Below are 23,746 nucleotides of genomic sequence, written 5' to 3' on the forward strand. Positions count from 1 at the left end.
CAGGCCCAGCGTACCCTGCCATTTCCGCACAAATACAGTGGGCACGTTATCATTTCCCTGTCACCAAATGACTGGCTAGTTGCTGTGGGAAGCTAATGAGAGGAAGAGAGGGCAAATGAAGAGATACTACTGGGAAGACGAGTTCTTCATTTCCTGTGTGCGATACAAAACACAAAGTCAATCCTTCATCCTCCACAATTCTGTCTGCTGATACGAGGGATGCAAGGGGGAATTAGCAGAAACACAGCCGTTAGTGTTAGAAAAAAAGCATGAGCACCAATTTTCACATTATATGTAACTTCTATGCAACACAGTTGCAATAATTCAAACTGAAAACTGTTGTTGGATAGTACATGAAACACGTTTATTCATTATTTGCCATATTTATTTGCAAACATTATACTACTACTATATCTACATTCTTTAATACGTTCATAATTATACCCTTTATTTTGCAAATCTTTGTTTTAAATTATCTTACAGGGGGTCTTGTTAGAGCTTTTGGGTTATTTTGGTTCATCTGGACAGACAGCAGACATATAAAAGACGTGTAATCTGATGTGTTGCTGTCTCATTGAAAACTATCAATGGCTTTGAATAGGTTTCTTCAGCAGGCCCAGCTGAATGAATTACACTAGCCTGTTAGTATTCTGCCGAAGCCGTACAAAAGGTCAATGTCAAATGCACCTCATTTAAAAGTCAATAGCAACCATGCACATCATCTCCTGGGAATTCAGGCCGGCATCTCTCCAGACGGCATTGTGTATCATTCAGTTAGTAGAGGGCAACCAGCGAGTTTTTTTAATCTTGACCTTCCAATAAAATATGCTCCCTATCCGGAATTACATGGTCTAAAATGGAGACATAAGCTCCGCACAAATCATGGCCGGATTGAACAATCTCAGGCGAGAGGTTCAACACTGTCTGGATGACATTTGCTGCTCTAAACATGTAGCTCGTTGTCTTCTGTTCTTATTTTGCAAATCTCTGAGAGAGAAGAAGAGGAGGAAAAAAAAAAAAAAAAACACACCACATGATCAGTGCTGTGCTGACACCAAACAATGTCAAAGTCAAAACATAGAAATATGTACTAGAGGTTTGTGTATAATCAAGAGGTATAAAAATATGTACATGACTAAATCAAATTGTTTTTTACATGTTATGCAAAACTTTGCATAATAATACTATTGCAAGAAATAATACTATTTGCATTCCATTAGGTGTCACACTGAAAGCAGCAGGGCCACACCAGCTAAAATCCACTTCGCAGGAGGCTGTTTGTTTCGAAGATAAAACGTCCAAACATACGTGGATCCGCGATGTTTAGTGCGGTACACAGGACACTCGTAAGTGTTTTTGAGCTCCTGCTCTTTCGCCGGTGCAGCTCGTACATATAGCACTGGCATGGGAAGGGTCAGATCCCTCAAAACTGCCTCGGCGATGACTCCCGACTGAGTGTCCCAACGCGCTCCTGAAGTGACATGGGGCAGGTTATATGTTGAGTCAAATTGGAAACGCTAATTTGTAATTTAGCAAGAATAACATATTGTATCTATTCTACCTTCCATGAAGAGGCCGTGAATATAGGCCCCCTCCCGTGGTGGATGGCCAAAATCATCTTTTGTCTTCTTTGTCACATCTGCAGTCAACGTCATTTTGTCCAGGGGCCACTGATTCCTACGAGCAATGCTCTGCAGAATAGCTGTCAAACATCACAAGAAATACACTAACTCTCTGAAATGCATTTTATCTACTCATCTTGAGAGCTCACCGGTGAGGAAAGACTGCGGGTTAAAGAGGCCCGAGAGCCAAACAACAGCAGGTAGAACAAGGTCCTGTGTCCAGCTATCCAAGTCGCGACAGCTACACTTGATATCACTGAACCTAAAACACAAATCAAGTCGCAATGTGACCTATTTCATGAATGGACTGAGACAGCATACTATTACTATTGAGTTAAACGTCAAATGAAACGTAAAACGTTGTGATGGGCCGGTTAGGACACAGTTTTGCGGTCACTTTAATGCTTAAAATTATGTCAAAATATAGCATTATCTGCAGAGCATGTCTGCGACTATATATTTTAGCTGGTGGAATTTGTTGTGGCAGTTTTTCCATTGTTTTGTTGTTAAAGACTTTGAACTAACAGTCCTGGTTTCAAATCCAGGCTCCAGTCTTCCTGTGTGGAGTTTGCCTGTTTTCCCGGTGCTTGCGTGGATTCTCTGCGGGTATTCCGACTTGCTCGGACATTCCAAAAAATATGCATGTTAGGTTTATCAAAGACTGAGTGTGAATGTGTGTTTGGCTATATGTGTCCTGTGATTGGCCACCTCACGCCCAAAGTCAGCTGGGATGGGCTTCAGCTCACCTGTGACCCTAACGAGAATGAGCAGTATAGAAAATTGATGAAGGATGGATGGGTTTTGCACATTGTGCTTAACCAGGCGCTGTGACACCCATGTTGCTGAAAAACTCAATTCTGAGTGAAATATGGTCCTTATCCTTTCTGTACATTTTCAAAGCAGCACTGTAAAAGTTAAATTTGACATCAAGGGGTCTTTTGTCACTTTGGTCTTTTATATAACTGCTTAAGCAGAAGTGCTACGTCTCCATCCATCCATCCATCCATTTTCTGAGGCGCTTATCCTCACTAGGGTCGCGGGCTGCTAAAGCCTATCCCAGCTATCTTCGGCGGGAGGCGGGGTACACCCTGAACTAGTCGCCAGCCAATCACAGGGCACATAGAAAAAAAACAACCATTCGCACACACATTCACTCCTACGAGCAATTTAGAGTCTCCAATCAACCGACCACGCATGTCTTTGGGTTGTGGGAGGAAACCGGAGTGCCCGGAGAAAACCCACCCAGGCATGGGGAGAACATGCAAATTCCACACAGGCGGGGCCGGGATTTGAACCCTGGTCCCCAGAACTGTGAGGCAGATGTGCTAACCAGTCGACCACCGTGCCGGCATGCTACGTCTCCATTGTTTAAAAACCAACAGCAAGCAATACTTATGGCAAAATATGGATAAATGTTAAGTAAAAAGGAATCTGTGTTTTGTTTACCATTGTGCAAGCGTTTTGGTGGAGGCGTAAGCCAATCTGGCCCAGGAATCTGGTACAGCATCACTGAACAGGGCCGACTGCAGAGTCTCCATACTAGAAGAGATGGTGAGCTCTCCCTGCAAGTACATAGAATCCTAATGAATGATCCAGCACATAAAACTGATGACCAAGGGGACCCTTCAACACACTACCTTTAGGCCAAGATCTAGTTCATCAAGAGTCTTCTTCATTTCTGCCAGTAGAAGATTCATGCGTTCACATTCCTGCAAACAGACTGAAATGTACGGGCTTCGCTCTGTTGCCTTGACCAGCATTGCTGCCATGTTATACTGCTCAGGAAGCTTGTCAAGAAGGTCTTCAATGATAGACTTGACCTGACAAAAAAAATGTGCATTGTTCGGTGAGCCTTGTTTGGCGATTTATGCAAGTGAGTTTGTTCTAAAAAAGTGAGTTGTGGTGGACACACCTTCTCCTCTGTGCTCGATACTGCCCCCTCTCCTCCGGAGGAGTCCTGTGGCTGCAGCTCAAGCAGAGTCTTTAAGAGGTTGTCCGAGGTGAGGGTGAGGCACTCAAGCTCTGCATTTGGATGCAGGCCGTACAGAGAGGGACTCTCAGGTGGAAGATGTTCATCAATATAAGTGTGGTACCCGTTGTGGTCCATGAATGGAGGGGCCATGAAGCCAGGACACAGATAGAGCTCCCCTTCAAACTGTCAAGTGAAAACTAGATTTAGAAAAAATACAATCACTTGTGCACTGAAGTCAGTATGACAGCTAGGCAAACTCATTTGGTGAAAACAGAAGAACCACACACACAATATTGGGCAAATCATTTCTTCAGTGGGCTGTCACACAACACTGACAGCTGCGTGAGCTAAGGAGACAATAAAATTGCAGTTAAGCTTTACATCCCAAGAGGGCACCCTTTACCTTGACAAGAAATCAAAAAAACGTTTACATTATCACTTTAACATAGCTACATTCACTTCAACATAGCCATCTTCTTTGAGAATTAATAAAGAATACCAGCTGAAAAGAGCAACGTCTCACACAAATGTTACATAATATAGGTGCAGAAGGAAAACAAATGGCACTGACTCACCATTTTGGGATGCATAAATTCTTGCAGGTAGGCCTTACACAGCCTTCTGTCCCAGTAATTAGTAATATGTCCACCATACATGATCTCCCCAAAGAGATAGCACAGATCTTCCCATGGCACCTGCATGAACTTAAGTCACACACTTGATAAGAAAACAAATTATTTTTAGCTACGTCAAGCAATAATGATGTGATCTGTACATAATAACTGCAGGGAAATAGAAGAAAACGATGCTTCTTGAAACACAATGATCTGATGTGTGACAAGTTTTCCCATCAGCATGGGATGATCATCTGTGAGAGGTTAAAGAGGGAGAAGATAACCTGTGATTCATAATAAATTACCAAAGCTGGAGGTTCACAATCATTTGTACCTGTATTGTTTTGCAAATTGCTTCCTTCGTCAGCTCTAATTGCAGTGATCACTTATGTAGTGTTGTGAACTGTCACATTGGCTGCATGTAATTACATTTAGGACGACGCTTCATTGCTCTCCTAATGAATTCTCTGTATACGCACATACAGGTTACTGTTTGGTTAACATAATGAAGGACATTCGTTTTTTTGGAGGGCAGAACACCTTGGAGATGTGATTGGTTCTGACCGGGGTAATAGAAGCTCTAAGAGAAACACATTAGCAGCTGCGAGTACACCGGAGAATGGATTTTTTGTCGTCTTGAAATAAAGCTAAATTACAGCTTGCATGTTTATAGCAAACATAAATGTGAAATAATGGGAATCCGCAATATCAATCATATGAGTGAAAACATTTCGCTAATTAATTAGATTTACCGCCCAGAGTCGGCTGAGATAGGCTCCAGGGCGCCCGTAACCCTAGTGAGGATAAGCGGTACGGAAAATAGATGGATGAATTTGAACTACTGACCAGATACAATACAGAACATAGGTATTTTTTTTAACTACACAATATTGGGTAATTATTAGAAAAGAATATACCATATACAGCCAATTGTGAAAAATATTGAAAACAATGGTGAAAGATGAATGAAATCACCTTGGAGTTGGACTCTAAGTAGTTGAATAAAACATTAGCTGAGATGGTGAGGTCCCCGGTGTTAAAGGGATACTTGTGGTTCCACCCTTGGGGGCCAAACTTTCGGCGCTCCGTGACACAAGCATGAAAGAAGCAGAGGGAGAAGAACATGGAGTTGAATTCCTGTTCTCGTGAGCACATGTCCAGAGTGTCCTAAAAAACAAAAAATATCAATTAATCACATTGTTGCACCAAAAGAGCTTTTCCGTAGAAAATATAATTTCTTCAATATAAACGTACTTGACTAAAGTTGTTAAGGGCTGCATGCAGACTGGGATTCATGCCAGTGGGCGGCTCGTTGGTTATTTTGATGGCATTCTCGAGAATGCCTCTGGGGATTACGTGCTGCTCGGGGCTAGGTGCTGGTTCCCCAGTGATGAACACTCTGTAGCTGGGGTGACAATCCACTGCCTCGCTCTCCAGTAGAGCTTCAAGAGCAGGGAGCCAGCGTGCTACCAGGTGAACATTCTAAGGAGCCAAAATATACAGTAAAGAATAAAGCATTACATTGTTTTTAGGCAAAATAGTTAATTTCTTAAGAGATCCTTCTAGAAATGTCTTATTTTGCTGGTAATTATGACGACAACCCTGTGGGATTCGCTTGGCTGCCAATTTCTACTATCAAAGGAGGCATTTATGGGGCTGATCTAGCCAATTATGTTTTTTATTGAACCAAATTTCCCATTCTGGGGGCGATAGTATCATTAGTGGCATTGGCTAAAAGCACAGCCTGGTGCAACTACAATAGCCTGCGAATAGGAAATCTTCTTACCTGCAGAATGACCCAGTGTCCAAGTTTAGAAGCATTCCTGAGCACCCTTTCAGCTACATCTTCCTGTCCCTGTCCCAGTGAAACATTGTGCAAACTGCCCAGTTCGATTGACAATCCCAGCATTAACCCTATATAAACAAAATTAATGACATTTTTTTCCCCCAGAGCAGCAAGAAATTGCAGATATTGGACCTGGTGTAAGTGTTGTACCGAGTTTCTCTACATCTTTGAGTGGATTGACACCAGGTGAGAGGATAAAAAAGACAGGTGTTGATGGGCTGGTACTTTCGTACAACTTGTCAAATTCCAACCTTGCAGTCTCAACATATTTTGCTCCCATGAAGTCTTCCACAAAATTCCTGCCAGGAAACTAAAGATTATTGAACATTCTGTACACTGGTCACAACCATGAATATGCTTGGTATTGTCCATCCATCCATTTTCTCTACCGCTTATGCTCACGAGGGTCGTGGGCGTGGTGGAGCCGATCCCAGCTATCTTCAGGCGAGAGGCGGGGTACACCCTGAACTGGCCGCCAGCCAATCGCAGGGCACATAGAAACAAACAACCATTCGCACTCACATTCACACCTACGGGAAATTTAGAGTCTTCAATCATCCTACCACTACTGTTTTTGGGATGTGGGAGGAAACCGGAGTACACGGGGAAACACACACAGGCATGGGGAGAACTCCACACAGGCGAGTCCGGGATTTGAACCCCAGTCCTCAGAACTGTGAGGAAGCTGTGCTAACCAGTCATCCACCGTGCCGCCGCTTGGTATTGTAGTTACCTTAATGTGTACATCACTCTATCAGGGCGCAGAGCTCTCAGGATAATAAGCTTCTGAATGCAACTCTTATATTTCCAGTCCTGTGGAAGTCTTTCCTTTTCAGGACAACTGGATTCAACAATCTTCCTCCAGCGCTTGGGTGAACTTTCTATGTCTCGGTCCAGTCCATTAAACGCCTCCATTGAAGAAATGGTCTACAGACATATGATACATTGTCAACTCTCTTGACACAAACAAGTCGGATACATATGGAACACTGATGGCTGACATCAACTTCACATCGTGTATGATTTCATCCTCCACATTAAGGTACCTTAATGGCTCCCCAGCCATGTGGTGAAAGGAAGGCCACGGGGCTAATTTTGCTAGCTTCCACCGGGAAACGAAGAAGAAAGTCAAACTCCTTGGCATCGATCAGGTTCTGCTTGAGCTGAATCTGGAGGGATGAGTATTTTATTGATTTTATTGATTTCTTATCAGTCAATTTCAAAGCAACTCAAAGTTTCAAAACAACTCCTTGGCAAAGGGACACCATTACTACATCCGGCTGAGTACTTTAGATTGTAAAATAGGACAGTCTTCAGTACTACACAATGTCTTCGATGGAAAAAAGTAGTCACAATGACTGATAATTCCAGTATGCCACCAGAACCAACCCCCTTGTCAGAACCTACTGTTTGAACAGCAGCTGGTGAGCGAAGGGTGAGAGGTAATCAATAGCAGCGTATAGTCCTGCTGACTGCTTTTAATTGAAGTTAATGTGAGGGCAGAAATACATTTTGATTGATCATGATGACAGGACGCTCCACCTTCAAGGCGGTCCAAAGTCCCTCACCTGGAAGGCAGTGTGTGACAAGAAGGTTAACTTGTCTCTCTCAAACAGGCCCTGGCTAGTGTACAGGAATACAGAATAGGTGATGGCCTCGGTGAGAGCGGCCACTCTGCCGCTCACATCCTCCTCACATTCCGCATGCTCCATCGCTTTGCTAAATACTGAGATAAAACTCTGCAAAACAACACAAAAGACAGTGTATGTGAAAAGACTTTTAATTGAAGGTTAAGCAATGGCTGGACAGTGAGACACAAAATGTACACATTTAAACTGAACTACACAGTTGGGGTAAAATGTACAAAACAACTAATACCTTAAACCTCCTAATTAAAAATCTAACTCTTAATTGAAAAATGAGTTAAACAAAATGGAGTAAGCACCGAGAGGATTTCAGGGGTAAAAAGCTACAATACCTTGAGGGAAAACTGGTAAATGGGGTTAATCTTGCTGAGGTCATTGATGATGAAGAAGAGGAGTGACGCTCTCTCAGCAGCAGGGCGGTATATTTCCCGAGCCTCGTTGATCTTTGTCTCATTCTCTCGGGCCTCCAACACCTGTGTGTTCCAAATGCACAGAATGAGCTATGAGGCTCTCAGTCATGCTCCAAAAGCTGCTCATTACACATATTCCAAACTGCATACCGTTTACTGCTAGTACAATAAAAGATGAGACATTCAAAAAACTTGAGTGACAAGAGAAATGCAACACTGCAATGTGTTAAGTGTCGTACTTTGTCTTGAATGTGGGCAGCTGTGGTCTTGGTGATCTCAAGTTGCTCCACCAGAGAAATATCACCCAAGAAATTACCATAGGCTGTAGAGAGGCGACTCAGCAGGTCATCCTCCAACCTTTTAAGCTCAATCTTAAAGTGGTTCTGCTGCCTGGTCAGCTCCATCTTTGACGGAGTGCACAAAACAATCATTCCTCTCTATCATCATGGCCTGAAGCCTCGTACGTAAATTAACTAAAGGACTATGAGGTTTTACCTTCAGGTCTTCAAGGTCAGGCCTTTCCCGGGATACTACTTGTCCCAGCAGCTGCTCCTCCAGACCAGCCGGGGTCACCGTGAAGTTGATGAGGGTTGTTTGAGCCTGGAGTTCAGGAGGGAAATGGGGATTGGCCAGTTTGGTGTGCAGAATAAGACGGAAGTCGCTGTTGTATTCACACTCCTTCCCACCAATCTGAATGTACCTGGATGACAAAAAAACAGTTAGCCAGAAGTCCAACTTGGATAGCTAATATCATACACAGCAACACTGTACAGATTGTGTTAAGGATTTAAATAAAAGTTCCACCAAAAATAAGACTTGAGTTGGGATTTCCAAGATCAATCGGCAACACTCATTAAGAAAGGAGACACTAAATTATTGTCTGAAAAATATAGTAGTATAGTAATGTAGCGGATATGCTCCCGCAATTGGAGGTGCTACAGGGACTCCCAACCACTTGATAACCCAATTCCTCCACGCTGCCCTGCTGTGAGACGGCCACTAGGAGAATGCCCTGGCGTACGTCAAGTGGACCTTAACCTAATTAGCAGCTTCCCGTCAAATCTCGATTCCTGGCTTCAAAAGACTCCTTCCCGAACCAAAACGATGAGCGTATCCAACATTGTTATTTGACTCATATACGCTACAGTAATATATATATTCGCAGACATACATACAGTATTTGTGAATGTGGCTCAACTTCCCATCTGGATGCTCACCTTTCGGTCACAAACCAGTTCAGACTGAATCAATAGTGTCTCAACTAGTTGAAGCCATGTAGTGAACTCCATTTTTTATTGATTGTTTAAATAGTGGATGAATCAACGGTCTATTCTTCAAAAGCAACCGATTTCTTAACAATCAATCAGCTAATTATGTATCAGCATCAACAGCTGTATCATATAGCCAGTGTAACTTGAACCCTTTACAATAATTTTTTACAGTAATAAATATTTATGTAGCACTTTTCAAGGGACCAGGAACACCTCACAATAATTCATTTGGGGATTACAATGCACATGTGTTTGTGTGTGCGTGCGTGTGTATTCGTGCTACTCAGGTTGCCCCTGAGGACCACGAGCAGCCCACAAGCCTGTCCTAAAAAATAGCTCACCAGTGATGGGACATTCCAATTTTAGTCTATATTCCTAGTTTCTCCCCCCCTACCCCCCACCCCACTCCACATAAAATTTGGCTTGAGGAAACAGTTTGTGAAGGCACTGGATAATGGTCGTGAATGTTTTCAGCATATACTCACTGCTTTTCCTAAATTGTCGTTTGACAAAATCAAGGCAGGTGTGTTCGATGGACCTCAGATTCGTACCCTTGTACGTGATAAGGAAATAGTCAAAAAGATGAATGACAAGGAGAAAGCGGCATGGCTATCTTTTGTGGCAGTTACATGAAACCTTCTTGGGAACAAATGGGCAGATAACTACCAAGTTGTGGTTATTACAATGCTGTTAGCTTTTCACAAACTTGGGTGCAACATGAGTATCAAGCTCAATAGTCACCTTGATGAATTCCCCGATAACCTCGGGGCTGTTAGTGATGAACAAGGTGAGCGATTCCATCAAGACCTCATGACCTTGGAACATCACCACCAAAGCAGATGGGACAAAAACATGATGGCAGATTACTGCTGGAGCATCGAGCGAGACTGCCCTGAGGAAGTCGACAAGCGCAAATTCTTGCCTGAACAGGGCCTAATTTGATATTGTATTCTATTCGTATCGACAGTCCAAATTTATTTTCACATACTCTAATTTGCATATTGTTTAAATGTTTCAGATTTGAATATTGACGGCCCTCAAACTAATTTTCTATGCCTTTTTTTAAAGTTTACATGCGAGCTGTCATTTATGGTGAGTGGGTTTGGAGGTTAACCCGCCTTGGAGGCAACAACATTTTTTTAATTATTAGCTTATTTTAGCTATTTGTCAACATTTTATCCATAGTTCTATTACTAAAGCTTATTTTTAGTTGTTTTTATAAATGGTTGTGACGATTGCCTGGATCAGACTACAAGAGAAATTTGGTCTTTCACGATTGCACTACTGCAATAAAATCTTGTATTCTGATACAAGATTGATACATCCCGTTTTTTAAGATCCTTGGGCTTTATCTTGTCAACTCAAATGCGTAATTGAATTACAATAAAGTAATTTAATTATAGTAAATCAGCACCCATTAGTTCGGTCATGTTGTAATGTTGGTTTGACCTGACAGATTAGAACACATGAACTGACTAGAGGAGTGATTTCCAACCTTTATGGAGCCAAGGAACATATTTTACAATTGAAAAATAAAAAATATCACAAAAAGTGAATACATTAATTATTTTATGTACTTCCTGCAATCCTATAGAAGACCATTCATTTGTTCTGTCTGTCACTATGCCTCACTGGCATAAATAGATGAGCATAGATACATTATTTATTGTAAATATAATTTTTGGAGCAATTAAGTACACAAGTATATACAGTAAATGAACAGGTCATTTAAATAGACACATGGCTCCATCTTGTGATAGGTTATCGGTTTTCTAAACTCTCTGATCGGTGATCGGCCCCAAAAATCCTGATCGTGTAAAACCTATTTTTTAACACAACAAACTTAACACCAACTTAAGTCAGAGAAATAATTCTGAATGAATATAAAAGATTGTTTGCTCCATAGCCAATATGTATCTGTCCCTGCATTTCAATTAAATTAGCACAGGCTTGACGAACCTAGTGGCTTTTCATTTTTCTCTAATTACCACTTGGATGGCAGGCAAGGCCATGGTTCTACAGCGCAGGTTCCTCGCGTCCTAATCGGGCTCAACTCTCTATCTTCACAAGCCAGAATTAATGTACTATTGATAGAACCATTACTCCACCAAATTAAAGTTTGCTGATGGATTGTCTTGTAGTCTTCCGTCAGCCATGAAAGGAATAATTAGTATTCATTACTTCACACTCTACAACATTCCAATTATTAATGAACTTCAGCTGTGAAGCCCCACCAGATCCATCATGGCTGGCTCTGCTGGTTGTATTAATCATCGATAGAAACAAGTGTGCGGGTCATCTACAAGGGATAAACTGATAATCAGATCTAATGTGATAAATTGTGTTCTCGGAAAAGACAGGATGTCAGAGGAAGCGTGACAGATGTGCAAAAAGAAGTTTCATACTAACAGTCATACACAAATCAGAGCAAAATCCATATGTACAGTACATACATATGTTTGGCGGGAGTCAGCGTGAAGATGTCAATAGACTTTAGGACGGATTTTGTGAATACTAAAACTAATTTGGTTAACGGTACATATGTTAACACACTTGGATTAGGCGGAAAACATTGAGCAGTACCAACACCCGTGGAGGGCTCAAATCAAATGCGGTTTTGGTTTCCAGAACAAATGCCACTTACAGTACAACCATCAAGGAAAGACTCCCAGACTTATTAGAACTCAATGGGATAATATCAAGAAAAGGATATAGCAAAAATAAATTGCAAAGCTCTTTAAAGGCACTCCCTGATTACATATGGGCAAAGGTTTAACATGCAGCAAATCCTTATGAGATTTTTGAAGCCACATTAAGTTTGCAATCATGATGGAGGGCCACTGCATTGGGAGCTTCCTGCTACCTTTCTTGTGAGACCTAATACATAAACCATGAATGCTCTCCATTCTGCTTTTACACTGAGGCTCAACTGTTCAATATTCATCAGGCCTAAAGAATATGAACACACAAATATACATCTATCACCTGTCTTGAGGGGTGGATCAATATGTTGTATTCATGGATTCAGAATATGTTCAGCACATCCATTAATAATCTGAAGAACAGCCAATGATAATGTGTTCAATCATGTCTTGCTGATGTTCCAGCGCTCAGTGAGATTCAACCTGGTAATCTGATCCCAGTGTCTTGAACCACAAGCACATTGCTGATGCATTCATTTGTGTTTCAATAGGCAACAAACAAAAACAGTTTGGCGTTAAATTAAATCACTTTTGGCTGTGCTGTAATATTGCAGTTAAAGAAAAACTAACCTTCCCCTTTTGATGGTGTTTTTACCCAGGAGAGGTTGCAAGACTGGGTCGAATTTTTCCAGCACATTCTCAATGAGAACTGTTTCACCACAGGCTAATGCCTCTTCAATTACATTGAGGTAACTGTGGAATAACAAAACAAAATTAGGATTGCAGATTAGTACCCTACTGTATGATAATCTTAGCTGTAAAGAGAAAGGTTTGAGTCTAATAAACAAAAGCAAGAAAAAAACCATATTCAAATTTCCTTCATACGCATCACAACTCTTTCTCACCCTTTCTGTCCCTGTTGCACCACTCTCAACTTGGAGCCTTGGTGGCTTCGTATCCACTTGATGCCCTGCTGCTGTGGGTCAACCATGAGTGGCCAACGCTCACTGGTGGTCAGGATGGCAGCGTTCTCAGTTGACATCCTATCATTTGGCAGACCCTGGTTATGCCAAGCAGCCACAGCGGCATCATCTGTAAGCATGAGGATGGGATCCAGGCCGTCTGTCAGGGGTACAGAGACCTGGAACGGAAGCCAGGTATGGATATCGCTGAGCACTGGAAGCAGCGATGATGCTTGTAAAAGAGGTTTCACCGCTACAGCGTGACACAGATGACATTTAACCTTCTGAGATCGGAGGAAGGGGATCCATTTTTCAATGAAGAGTTCAGCACGATACTGCCTGGTAAAGTAACCCATGTAGGAGACAAATGCTGACGTGAGGGCAACATCCCCACACAGGGTGTTCTGTTGCTTCTCATACTGAACAAGCGTCTGTGACCAACGTTCCTTCTCTGACTGAAAGACAAGAAACAGACAAAAAAAGGACTGTGATTACATATAAAATACCAATGGATTAGGCACGGAAAGATAAGAACTTGACAATTAGAATGCACCCATAATTACAAAGTTCAATATTTATTTTACTACATGGAGAGCCTAAAGCAAAGACGTGGTTGTAAAAACATCAATGTACATCCCATAAAAAAGAGCTTAAAGTTTGGTCTCAGAATTCACTCTGCATCATTTCAGCATTTATCTAAACATTCAATACAACATTCAAACGACTGTGACAGCTCTACAGCGATAAATCACGCCTGACATTTTCTTACAAGGGGACGTAGATCTGGAATATGTCACATAATAAATTCTCAGACAGTTAAAAATCACTATAATTTTACTCTAATGTATTATGGATTGCCTGTAATATCACTCAGTCTGGTGTGAGACATAGTTAATTTCCAACAGCTGTTGAGGCTTTGAGGTAAGTCAATGATTAAATATAGATGGCCTGATTTATTAGTCGGAACAATATTGCTTCCAGGTCAATGCCATAAAGACAAAACATTTATCTTGATATGCTTAAAAGCCAAGCTGTTCCATGCAAACCACATTTATTTTATGGAATAAGAAAGTCAAACTTACAAAATGACCACTTGAATGGTCATCTTTTATGTGATATTAGCATTTATAACTGTAATATACACTGAAGACAGCAAAAGGCACTGGTGGTGGTTTACACGAGTTAAATATAATATTGGAGAAATTATACAGCAATGGAACATGTTGAAATTCATATATTATTCTATGCAAGCAAATTCAGTAGCAATGATAGCAACCACAACCTCTGGCTCTCAAATTCTTTCACTGATTACCTCTAAGCCCCTGACTAGTCGGTTGGCCAGCTCTATGGTCTGGTTGGTGCAGGTTACATCCTGTTGACAGCTGATTTTCTCAGCTGTAGCTCTCTCAAACTGAGCTGTAAGATTCTGGAGGTTAGCATCCAATTCCTAGAGAGCAACAACAAGGGCAAAGAGCGAGAATATGTCATTGTTACAGTAAAATATGACCAGCAAACCACACGGCTAAGTTAACAAAGAATATAAAACATATTTGTACTCACTACCAACTTCTTTTGGATGGCCAGCAGTTTAGTTGTTGCAGTTTCTAGTTCTGCATTAGCATGGGATAAAGCATGCCTCTTTGGAATGACCTCACAATAAATCTGGAATAACAATAAGTAGACTTTACACCGATTTTATCGGCCTTATCGGTATAGGATGATAATTAGCATTTTATGCTGATCGGCTTTAATGTCATAATTCGCCGATCCGATCAATGATGTCATTGATCGGCACCGCAAAAGACATTGACTCCGTGTCGCCATCGTGCACAGTATATTTGAATCCAAAAGCTAGTTTATTTTTAGCCTTGTCGCGTGTCTTTTGGCGTAGTCCTGTAAATATCTGATGGCCAATCAAGTTATTTAAAAAAAAAAACATGTCGGCGGTGTGGAACAGACAACACGTAACGACCGCGCGGATCAGACTACAAGACAAATTTGCTCTTTCACGATTGCACTATGTCAGACTACTGCGATAAAATCTTGTTTTCCGATACCACCGCATCCCGTTTTTTCCGATCACTGGGCTTCATCGTGTCAACACAAACGCGACCGGATACACAACAAAAATGGATCGCGCAGTGTGTTGGTAAGAACAAAATGGGGGAAAAAAGTGTGTTGGTGGTCACCGGTGCTCAGGAGAGGACGTTCGTTTAAGGCTTGCTTCAGGTATGTTCACGTACTTTTTAATATGACACGGCTCGCAAGCAGGCAACAAAAACGTTATGTAGCCTAGCAAGCTAGTGCAAGCACGAACGGTTGTACGTAAACATGCCGCCGTTTTGTCGAATCATGCTCTAAAGTTTTGGTGTGGCTGAAGTAATTTAATTAAAAATAAAGTAATTTAATGACAGTAAGTTAGCACCCATTATTTCTGTCATGTTGTAATGTTGGTTTGACCTGACTGATTAGAATACATGACCTGACTAGAGCAGTGATTTCCAACCGTTATGGAGCCAAGGAACATATTTTACAATTGAAAAATCTCACGGCACACCAACAAACAAAAATGTCACAAAAAGTGGATACATTAATTACTCTATTTACTTCCTGCCATCTAATAGAAGACCATTCATTTGTTTTGTCTGTCACTATGCCTCACTGGCATGAATAGAGGAACATAGATACATCATTTATTGTAAATATAATTTTTTGAGCAGGTCATTTAAATAGACACATTCCTCCATCATGTGATCGGATCGGTTATCGTTTTTTGAAACTCGCTGATCAGTGATCGCCCCCAAAAATCCTGATCGTGTAAAGCCTAACAATAAGCCACTTCTGCAATGTAATAATTCTGTAATTCTCCATAACAAAAGCAAATTGTATAGAGAACATTAGATGTGTGTCAAACCTCGTAGTATCGAACAATGTTAACTGTCCAGGCACAGAGTCCTGCTGCAGCCGTAGATTTGGTCCTAACTTGGTCAGGGTGGAAGTCGGGCTTTTTAAGGTAATATTGCTTGACCACATTTAAACAGGACTCATGGATGTGCTCCTTGTCATATGACACCAGTGCCTGCAGAAAATCATCCACCTGATACAGCACACGTAAGGGGGACGTTAAAATGTTTACACATTAAGGACTAAAAGTATCACAAATTAGGTTTGTAGCTTGGGCTGGCTGGCCATAAAAAAAATATCGTTATTCATTTTATCAAATTCTATTGAATATACTAGCCCAAAGTTGTTATTTTAAATGCATCAACTGCATCAATATATTTGCATGAAAATGTAAACATTAATAGCCGGCCTATTCATTAACCCTTTGTGCTTTTAGACCCACTGGTATTTTTGTTTTTAGCTAAAACACAATGAAAAGTCAGTTGAAAAATTTGGTAAGACCCCTCTTCATTAATTCAAATAAATATGTTATCCTGCTGTGACAACAAATCTTGAAAAGGTTAAAGACCCATTGAATTTTAAGAGCTATAAAATATGTCTATAGTGGGGGTTGAGAGTGCGCCGCCTCCCCTAGTGTGTGAGCATATTCATGGAGCCATCCTGCTGTAATCTAAGTATGGGAGCGATGGTGAGCGGGGCCAGGGGTCAAGGCGAGCACAAAAATTAGATTGGCATTCATCAGGCAGATGTGACTGACGAGGTGACAGCTTAACCTTGCCCATGAAGGCCCGCGCGGCTTTCCAGCTCCGATCCTTAGGAACCCGACCGCGTGGAGCCAGTAGAACCATCACGGCTGCTGCTACGTTGATAACTGCTGGGGGAGGGTTGGGGAAGGCCTTCAGTTCAGTAAGATTTACCTAAAAAGAGTTGTAAATGTTTTACAGCTTGCAGAAGGACTCCAGATTTGACTGACTTTTTAACAGCACCAAGTACCTTGTTGAGGGTGTTCAGTGCTGCAGTGGCAGCTGTCAGTAACGGCTCTGCTTTGGCTAGGTCTTTCTCACAATCCCTTTGCTTTACTGACACTTCTGCCTGGATGAGAGAGACCTAAACAAACAGGATAAATTACTGTAATTGCATTTCAATGTTTAAAAGGAGGAAGTTGATTATACAAGAAAAGCTGTGACTAGACCAGAAAAATCAAGAATACAATGTGTTAGTTCACCTTTTGTGCCTCAACATCTGCTGCCTCTTTTTTGCTGCTAACCCTCTCAGTCTGAAGTCCAATCTTTGTAATAAGAGCCTCAATATTCTGATTCTTAAAGGTCAAATCTGATTCTTGGTCTGCTAGTTTGGATTTCAGGTCCTCAACCTAAAAGAGAAACAAGGTTGTTACACATGCTTTAAAATGTGATACACTGTACTTCAGGGATGGTAAGAAGCAACATGACTTGGATCATAAATTAAAGCTTAGCGTAATTTCCATACTACAGCATTCTACCTGAATCATATTGTCCTCAAGTCTACAGGAAATTGTTTCACTTACCTGAGCAGCAGTGCTTTGGAGCTTTTGAAGGCCGCTGTCAAGCCGGTTCATCTTGTGCTGGAGCTGGGCCCGGGACTTTTGCAGAAGGTTCGTGTACAGCGTGATTTGCTGGAGAAAGCTCTTGGGGGTGGTGTAATTGTGCCTCTTCTCATCGCGGTGGTATTTTTCACTTGCTTCGTTGACACTGGTGTGAACGTAGGCCATGAAAAGACTGATGGATTCCTGGACAGCAGGCTGTAAAAACAAGCAGACAAGCAGGGGGGAAAGAGGGTGAGGTGGATTGAGTAGAGTTTAACATCCGCAAGCTGATGGGGACTGAAATATTATCTTCATAAATTTTGAATTCATCTACAAGTTTTCCATCTTACTAGGGTGGCCCTGACTTACTCAATCTGAAATTTAGGTGTAGCTAGCAGAAATGATTAGGCTTTGAAACCTCTGTGAAAATAATTTCAGAGACATCAGAGACAGACAGTAGTTTGTGAAACAAGGAGCATGTTAACAGTATCTAATGCCTTTCACGTTTTTAAACACTACCTACAATGCCTGCGGCACTACATTGTGATGAGGTATTCATCGTATCTAAGCTACTCAATGACACGCGGGCTTCATTAATCACACAGTTAGCAATCAATTAAAGCAAAGCAAATGCAGAAAATACAAAGATCACCCTCAACCATAACTCACAAAAACATCCTTAATGATTACGGAGAAAGTAGGAAATATGGTATTCATTTAATTAATTAATTTCACACATAATGCTTTTTGAAAAATAAACTATGTTGCCATGAGAAGTGAACCCAAATAAAGCCATTGATTGCCTTGCAATTAAAGGTCGTGCACAACCAAACTCAAAACGAATTATTTAATTTCTCGTCTTTTAAAAATCAACTGGAAATACATGATAATAGATGACCACTATGTATCACACAAGTCATCATGACTTTTTTTTGCAGCTGTTTTTATTATTCGTTCCTGATCAACATCCCCACAGGGACAGATGCGCACACTCACTTCAGTAGAAAGTAGCAATCTGGCATGTGCGTACATGTGAGGACAATTCTTGGTTGTGACAGCTGTGCCTATTTAGTGGGTCGTTATGTGCTTAATCACTCTTTGCTCATTAACATAAATGATCCCAGACTGTGATCGCTCCACTGCTATGATGGAAAACAATGTGATGCGTGCACTCACTGCGCGTCTTCGGGCATGTGTTCGGCAATTTGTCAGAACCTCAACATAGAACTAATGATGAGGGATCTGTGAAAATGTTAATCCAGCTGCACTGTAGTAATTAAAAGAGGTTTATTATGGTCTACTCATGTCTATGTCATGGAGAAAATGTTTTTGCATCTTTGATAACACTACCATTCTGGCCACTAATATTGCTGTCTTCAACTGATAATGTACTGTGAGTTATAAAGTGTTACCTCAATGTCATCAATCTCCTGGATGAATCTATAGCTGACCGACTGCAAAGCTTCTGAGCTCCATGGATGAAACCAGTCAATGGTGGTGCACTGGACGAGGGCGGGGAATCGACGGGCCCTTAGTCGGAGCTCATTTCCAACTGGTGACAAACACACCACCACCTACAACAAAAAGAATCACAAAGCGAATTCAAACCAAATACTGAATGTGCAATTAACGTTTGCATCCTTACTTAGCTTTAACAATGGCAGTGTCAGTTCTCTGAGAAAAAGCAACACATACAGTATCAAGAGAGCAGCAATATCACCAAAACATCCTAAAGGAAAACAGATGACTGGCAACCTCCTCTTTCTCCCCCGCTTTCCTCACTTTGGCATGCAGTCAGGCAGACACTTCACCAGTTGGATGAAGCAGACGGTGCCACGACCAGAGACCCTGGCACAAGGATTAGCTGGCCCACAAATGTGTGGACCCAGACAAGAATTTACTTCCTTTTAACCTCGCAGTTTGACTCGATTTGTTAATTTATCTTGTCAGCCGTAATGCCTTTAAACAGCAGCTGTGAATAGCTTAAATGCAAGAATATGCGTATGTAACAAATTCTCTGCTCTAATGGCACATATTAGTTTAATTACTAATCAAATATTAAGTCTCTGTCTAGTCTGAGAGTTAGCAGAAACTAATGCTAAGTACAGTAATAAATAAGTGTATAAACTACACTTCGCAAACAAACGTTAATAGCTATAGATTTTCCGCAAAACAATTGTGTCATCGATACAGTATGTTTCCCTAATACATTGTTTCAAGCTAACCTGCAAATTGAAATGTTCAAAAGGTTAGGAAAAAGATGTTATTTTAGGAAAATACATCAGGCATATCACAATCAAGATGTCATGCCACAAGTGTGGTCATGAGTAGTTTGCAAAAAAAGTTGATTATATTTGTTACAACTGTCAGTATAATGCAATAGTGGTACATGAGTGAAATAAATTATCTGTAGAAAAAAACAGCAACCATGTCTGGCCCCGCCTTATACCTCAAATCAGATTTTTAAGAAACCACCTACCTAAGGAAAAACAACCAATCAGAGACAGAAGGCGTGACTGACGAGGTGTCAATCATTTGCCGTGCACTCGTCAGCCAATCATAGCGGACACACTCTCACGGGCTTGTGCTGACCGGTTACCTTGGGCTTCAGGAGCTTTGCTGAAACTTTGGCACCATGGGCATAAAGACTAACAAAATGAAGCAGAGTGAAGGGAACTCATGCAGCTGACTGGATTCAAAAGCGACGCAAAGTTAGAAGCAGGTACGTTTAACACTTATTTTGGATTATTTTTTTTAATTGATTGTGTATTCCAAAAAATACAACTTCAAAGTGTTTAGTGTTAGAGTAATACTCCATTACGAATAAGTCATGCTCCCAACGTAGCAGCCGTGGCTAACATAGGCTTGTTTACAGTGCTAATGCTACCCTAGTTTCTAGCAGTTGCTTGCTATTTTGATAAGGCTGGATATGCGTTCTCTTTGAGCATTTATCGCGATTACACACTTTCATAATCGCATGCCATTATAAATGACCATGTTGGAGAATAGTGCTCGTGCCCGTTAGTGAGGGGCGTGGCTTTGGTCAGAGACTCAAGGGGAGAGGCATTACTGAAGTGAGGCTACATTCACATCTTGTTTAAAAATACTTCTTAAGTTTGGAAAAACTGGACCGTCAATTGAAGTCGGACTCTGTCAGTAAAGAACCTCCAGCAGTTCTCCTTAGTGTCAAGCAACCCATGAGCTCGGACCTCAGCTCTCACAGAGGACATAATCCCCTCAATTTCCTCCTCACTGAAGACTTCAGGTATTTCTCCTGCAAGGAGACGCAGTCATTATCACAAACATCAGAACTGCTAGGATCAATATTCATTATTCATGCAGCGGTAGATTTCACAATCATTTAAGAGAGTGAATAGGTTAAAAATGGATTCTGTGCTAAACAAACCAAAAAAAAAAAAACTACAGAAGCACTGAACAAGAATAAATGTAAAATGAGAATCAGACCTGATGACAGTAAGTCATTAACAATGACCAGAAAGCGCTCATCGGGTATTTGTGCATCCGTCACAAGAAGAGCAACACGCTGATTCTTCACGCCAGTCTTTAGGAATAAACCCGCTAGATCCATCTGAGCAAAACCACAAATGAAATGAACATATGTATATGGAAATGATGAAACATCTTACTGGAATCAATACAATAACCCACATGATGACAATATGAACTTTTAATGTTTTTAAATGATTACAGTCAGCCACAAACCTTGTTTCATTAACAAGATATTGAAATATTTTCCAGTGACCTTTAATGATATCTGACAATTATTTGCTGCATAAACAGAGAAGCTCAACAAAATGGAATTGCATCAATATCATGCAGGAAGCCAATGGGAATATTGATCACGGTTTTTCAAGTTTGGTTTATTAATTATGGATGTTTTGTATAAAACCAATGGAATTCAAGGGTCTTGACTATTGATAGAACATTTAGGGAAAATCATGTTTTATGGCAATATACTGTATATCATGTTTATCTTGCATCAGGGTTTACCTTGAGGTCTTGGATGCTGTAACCTTTGTGTAATGTGATTTGGAAGACTTCCACAGAGGAAATGTAAGCAGCCAGACGAGTCAGGCTCTGCTTCCCACTACCCCCAACCCCGATCAGTAAGCCGTGACTGCCCGGAGACTCCAGGATGCGACTGATGCGACAGCTGGCAACGACAAGATCTTTTTCGCTTGAATTCACATTACTGTACTTGCTTTTTTGAAAACAAAAAATATATATATATATAAGTTCAAAAAAGTAAACATATTACCAAACACACTAAATATTCACTCACTCCGATCATGTGCTATATATCATGACAGTACTTACACATGTTGCATTGCGTCCTCAAACAGTACAAGATTCATGGATGCATTGAGTTCATTGTAGCTCTCCAGCGCATCAGTGAGGATGGTCCTGAGCACAGACCAGTCTGTGACAGCCGTGTAAGAGGATTCCTTGCCCATTTGGGCAAAGTGGTAAAAGAGAAGGGGTTGATTTGTGACCTTTTCATCCTCAAATCCCTGGGTAAACAAAATATATCCATGTATTTGGGACTACTGGTCAGTATTGTTGACCAATAACTATTTATTATTATTTTGGAATCAGAGTTTGTATTGCACCTCAAAGCATTCATGCACAGTCTCCATCTGGAGCTTCCGGAAGAGCTGCAAGTCTTTGACATCTAATAGCCTGTCGGAGTAAACTCTGCAGGACTCATGGAGCCACAGCAGAGCCAGATCAGTGCTATTTTCTACATTCTCAGGTTGAGCAAAGAGGACGCCCTGAACCACAAACACACTAATAATTAGCTTTATTCACAGGCATTATAGCAAAATATTACAATCGTACAATCAGCATTACCTGAAAGATGTTAGACATGTCTCTCATGTTGAATGTATAGTGAAATTTGATGGCTGTTGGTAAAAAGCTAAGCTCCATCTTGTGATGGAGTGTTACTGCAGCCTGCACTACTGCTGCAATGCTCTTCTGAACCGGCAAACTGAAGTGGTACTGTGTCAGGTGACAGCTCAAGATCTGCCCAAAGATGGACATCAGAGCCTCGGCTGAAGGAAAGTTCACCGCAAATACCGAAAAATGTCTCTGTTAAAAGAAAATATTACATTATCTTGATTGATAGTCCTTTTATTGTACCTGTATCCCTGTTTAAAAGCATCCACTATAAGTCAAGTTAATTTCAGACTATTAGTCTTAAATTAATGTGATCACCAATATACTAAATACTAATATATCTTACAAGTAAATAATATCCATTGCAGTATTTAGTTCCATGTTAAGCTCAAGTTTTAATTATCTTCTGTCAGAATGTAATAATTATACAGAACACATTACTGCTAAAAAATTAAATAAAATGATTCTCTGTATTTGGAAATTTTAACTTTCAAACATACCTGTAGTCTTGGGTTGATATTGAAGCTCCCAGCAGTTGGATTCATACAGGCAACATATTGTGTGTTGTGTATTTCTTTTAAGGACAACTTTTGTCGATCGTACCTGCCGTTATGTGAAAAATGCATTAGAAAGCAGAATCAAATGCAATAGTAAAAATGTGCCTCCATACCAGTGCCCATAATCCAGATGCTGCCTTATGAGTGCGTGAGGCTGCACTGTTCCATAGGGGTCAACAGCTGGCATGTTCATATCGTCGATGAAGTACACCAGCCTTTTGCTGCCTGCAGGTGAGTAACTTCTGCCTGCTCTTTTCTCTAACTGACGTTCTAGGGTCTCTGCAAAACCAACACAAATAATGATTTTATTTTAAGGGAACAACTAAACTCCTCACACCTGCTCAGAGATTGGAAAGTACCAGCAGATGGCGCTACAGCATACATTTGCAACCTGGGACAATTCACATCCCGAAACCTCCCCCCACTCACCCTGCAGCACCAGGGATGTTGTGTAGTAGTTGAAGGGTACTTTTGTAGTTGTGCAACTCTCTGGCAGATCATTTAACTTATTCCTGACAAGTGCAGTTTTCCCTACTCCAGCGTTCCCCACAAGCATAAGCGGCTGTCTCCGCTCCAGCAACAAGTCCATGAAGTAGCGAAGACGTAGGGTCTCTGCTGTGTGTACCAGAACAGCCTACAATCATACAAACAGCAGGAGGACAGGGAACAGAAGCATACATGGTTATTAGGGCTTTCTTTGGAGTGATTTATTGACAGACGTGTTCAGTGAATTGGATGTGATTTCTAATTTCTTGTATTTCACCAGTACACCACAACTATTCTGTCATAATAGCATCATTTGCTGGGAACAAAACC

General features: G+C 41.1%; 1 protein-coding gene across 4 annotated transcripts in view; it reads right to left on the bottom strand.

Annotated features, from left to right (window-relative positions):
• Window positions 1–61: 61 nt before the first annotated feature.
• Window positions 62–23,746, bottom strand: part of si:dkey-233k19.3 (dynein axonemal heavy chain 11) — a 41,455-nt gene continuing 17,770 nt past the window's right edge. The window contains exons 42-79 of one of the 4 annotated variants that reach the window (XM_061776573.1): window positions 23,360–23,564; window positions 23,044–23,209; window positions 22,874–22,976; window positions 22,326–22,565; window positions 22,085–22,246; window positions 21,792–21,985; window positions 21,465–21,627; window positions 20,919–21,042; window positions 20,585–20,727; window positions 18,866–19,027; window positions 17,436–17,669; window positions 17,115–17,261; window positions 16,883–16,996; window positions 16,663–16,806; window positions 15,900–16,082; window positions 14,546–14,647; window positions 14,298–14,432; window positions 13,267–13,440; window positions 12,929–13,164; window positions 12,654–12,776; window positions 8,606–8,810; window positions 8,350–8,514; window positions 8,033–8,173; window positions 7,623–7,793; window positions 7,101–7,223; window positions 6,788–6,981; window positions 6,205–6,353; window positions 5,995–6,122; window positions 5,463–5,690; window positions 5,184–5,375; window positions 4,170–4,298; window positions 3,535–3,777; window positions 3,260–3,442; window positions 3,069–3,184; window positions 1,772–1,884; window positions 1,562–1,702; window positions 1,309–1,471; window positions 62–987 (exon numbers count right to left, since the gene is read on the bottom strand). In XM_061776573.1, the coding sequence (XP_061632557.1) occupies window positions 915–987; window positions 1,309–1,471; window positions 1,562–1,702; window positions 1,772–1,884; window positions 3,069–3,184; window positions 3,260–3,442; window positions 3,535–3,777; window positions 4,170–4,298; window positions 5,184–5,375; window positions 5,463–5,690; window positions 5,995–6,122; window positions 6,205–6,353; window positions 6,788–6,981; window positions 7,101–7,223; window positions 7,623–7,793; window positions 8,033–8,173; window positions 8,350–8,514; window positions 8,606–8,810; window positions 12,654–12,776; window positions 12,929–13,164; window positions 13,267–13,440; window positions 14,298–14,432; window positions 14,546–14,647; window positions 15,900–16,082; window positions 16,663–16,806; window positions 16,883–16,996; window positions 17,115–17,261; window positions 17,436–17,669; window positions 18,866–19,027; window positions 20,585–20,727; window positions 20,919–21,042; window positions 21,465–21,627; window positions 21,792–21,985; window positions 22,085–22,246; window positions 22,326–22,565; window positions 22,874–22,976; window positions 23,044–23,209; window positions 23,360–23,564 (6,111 nt within the window). In that variant the 3' untranslated portion in view covers window positions 62–914. The other 3 variants (XM_061776575.1, XR_009788964.1, XM_061776574.1) reach the window with 3 other exon arrangements.

The sequence above is a fragment of the Phyllopteryx taeniolatus genome, chromosome 6 (genome assembly GCF_024500385.1).
Source record: "Phyllopteryx taeniolatus isolate TA_2022b chromosome 6, UOR_Ptae_1.2, whole genome shotgun sequence".
Classification (NCBI taxonomy): Eukaryota; Metazoa; Chordata; class Actinopteri; order Syngnathiformes; family Syngnathidae; genus Phyllopteryx; species Phyllopteryx taeniolatus.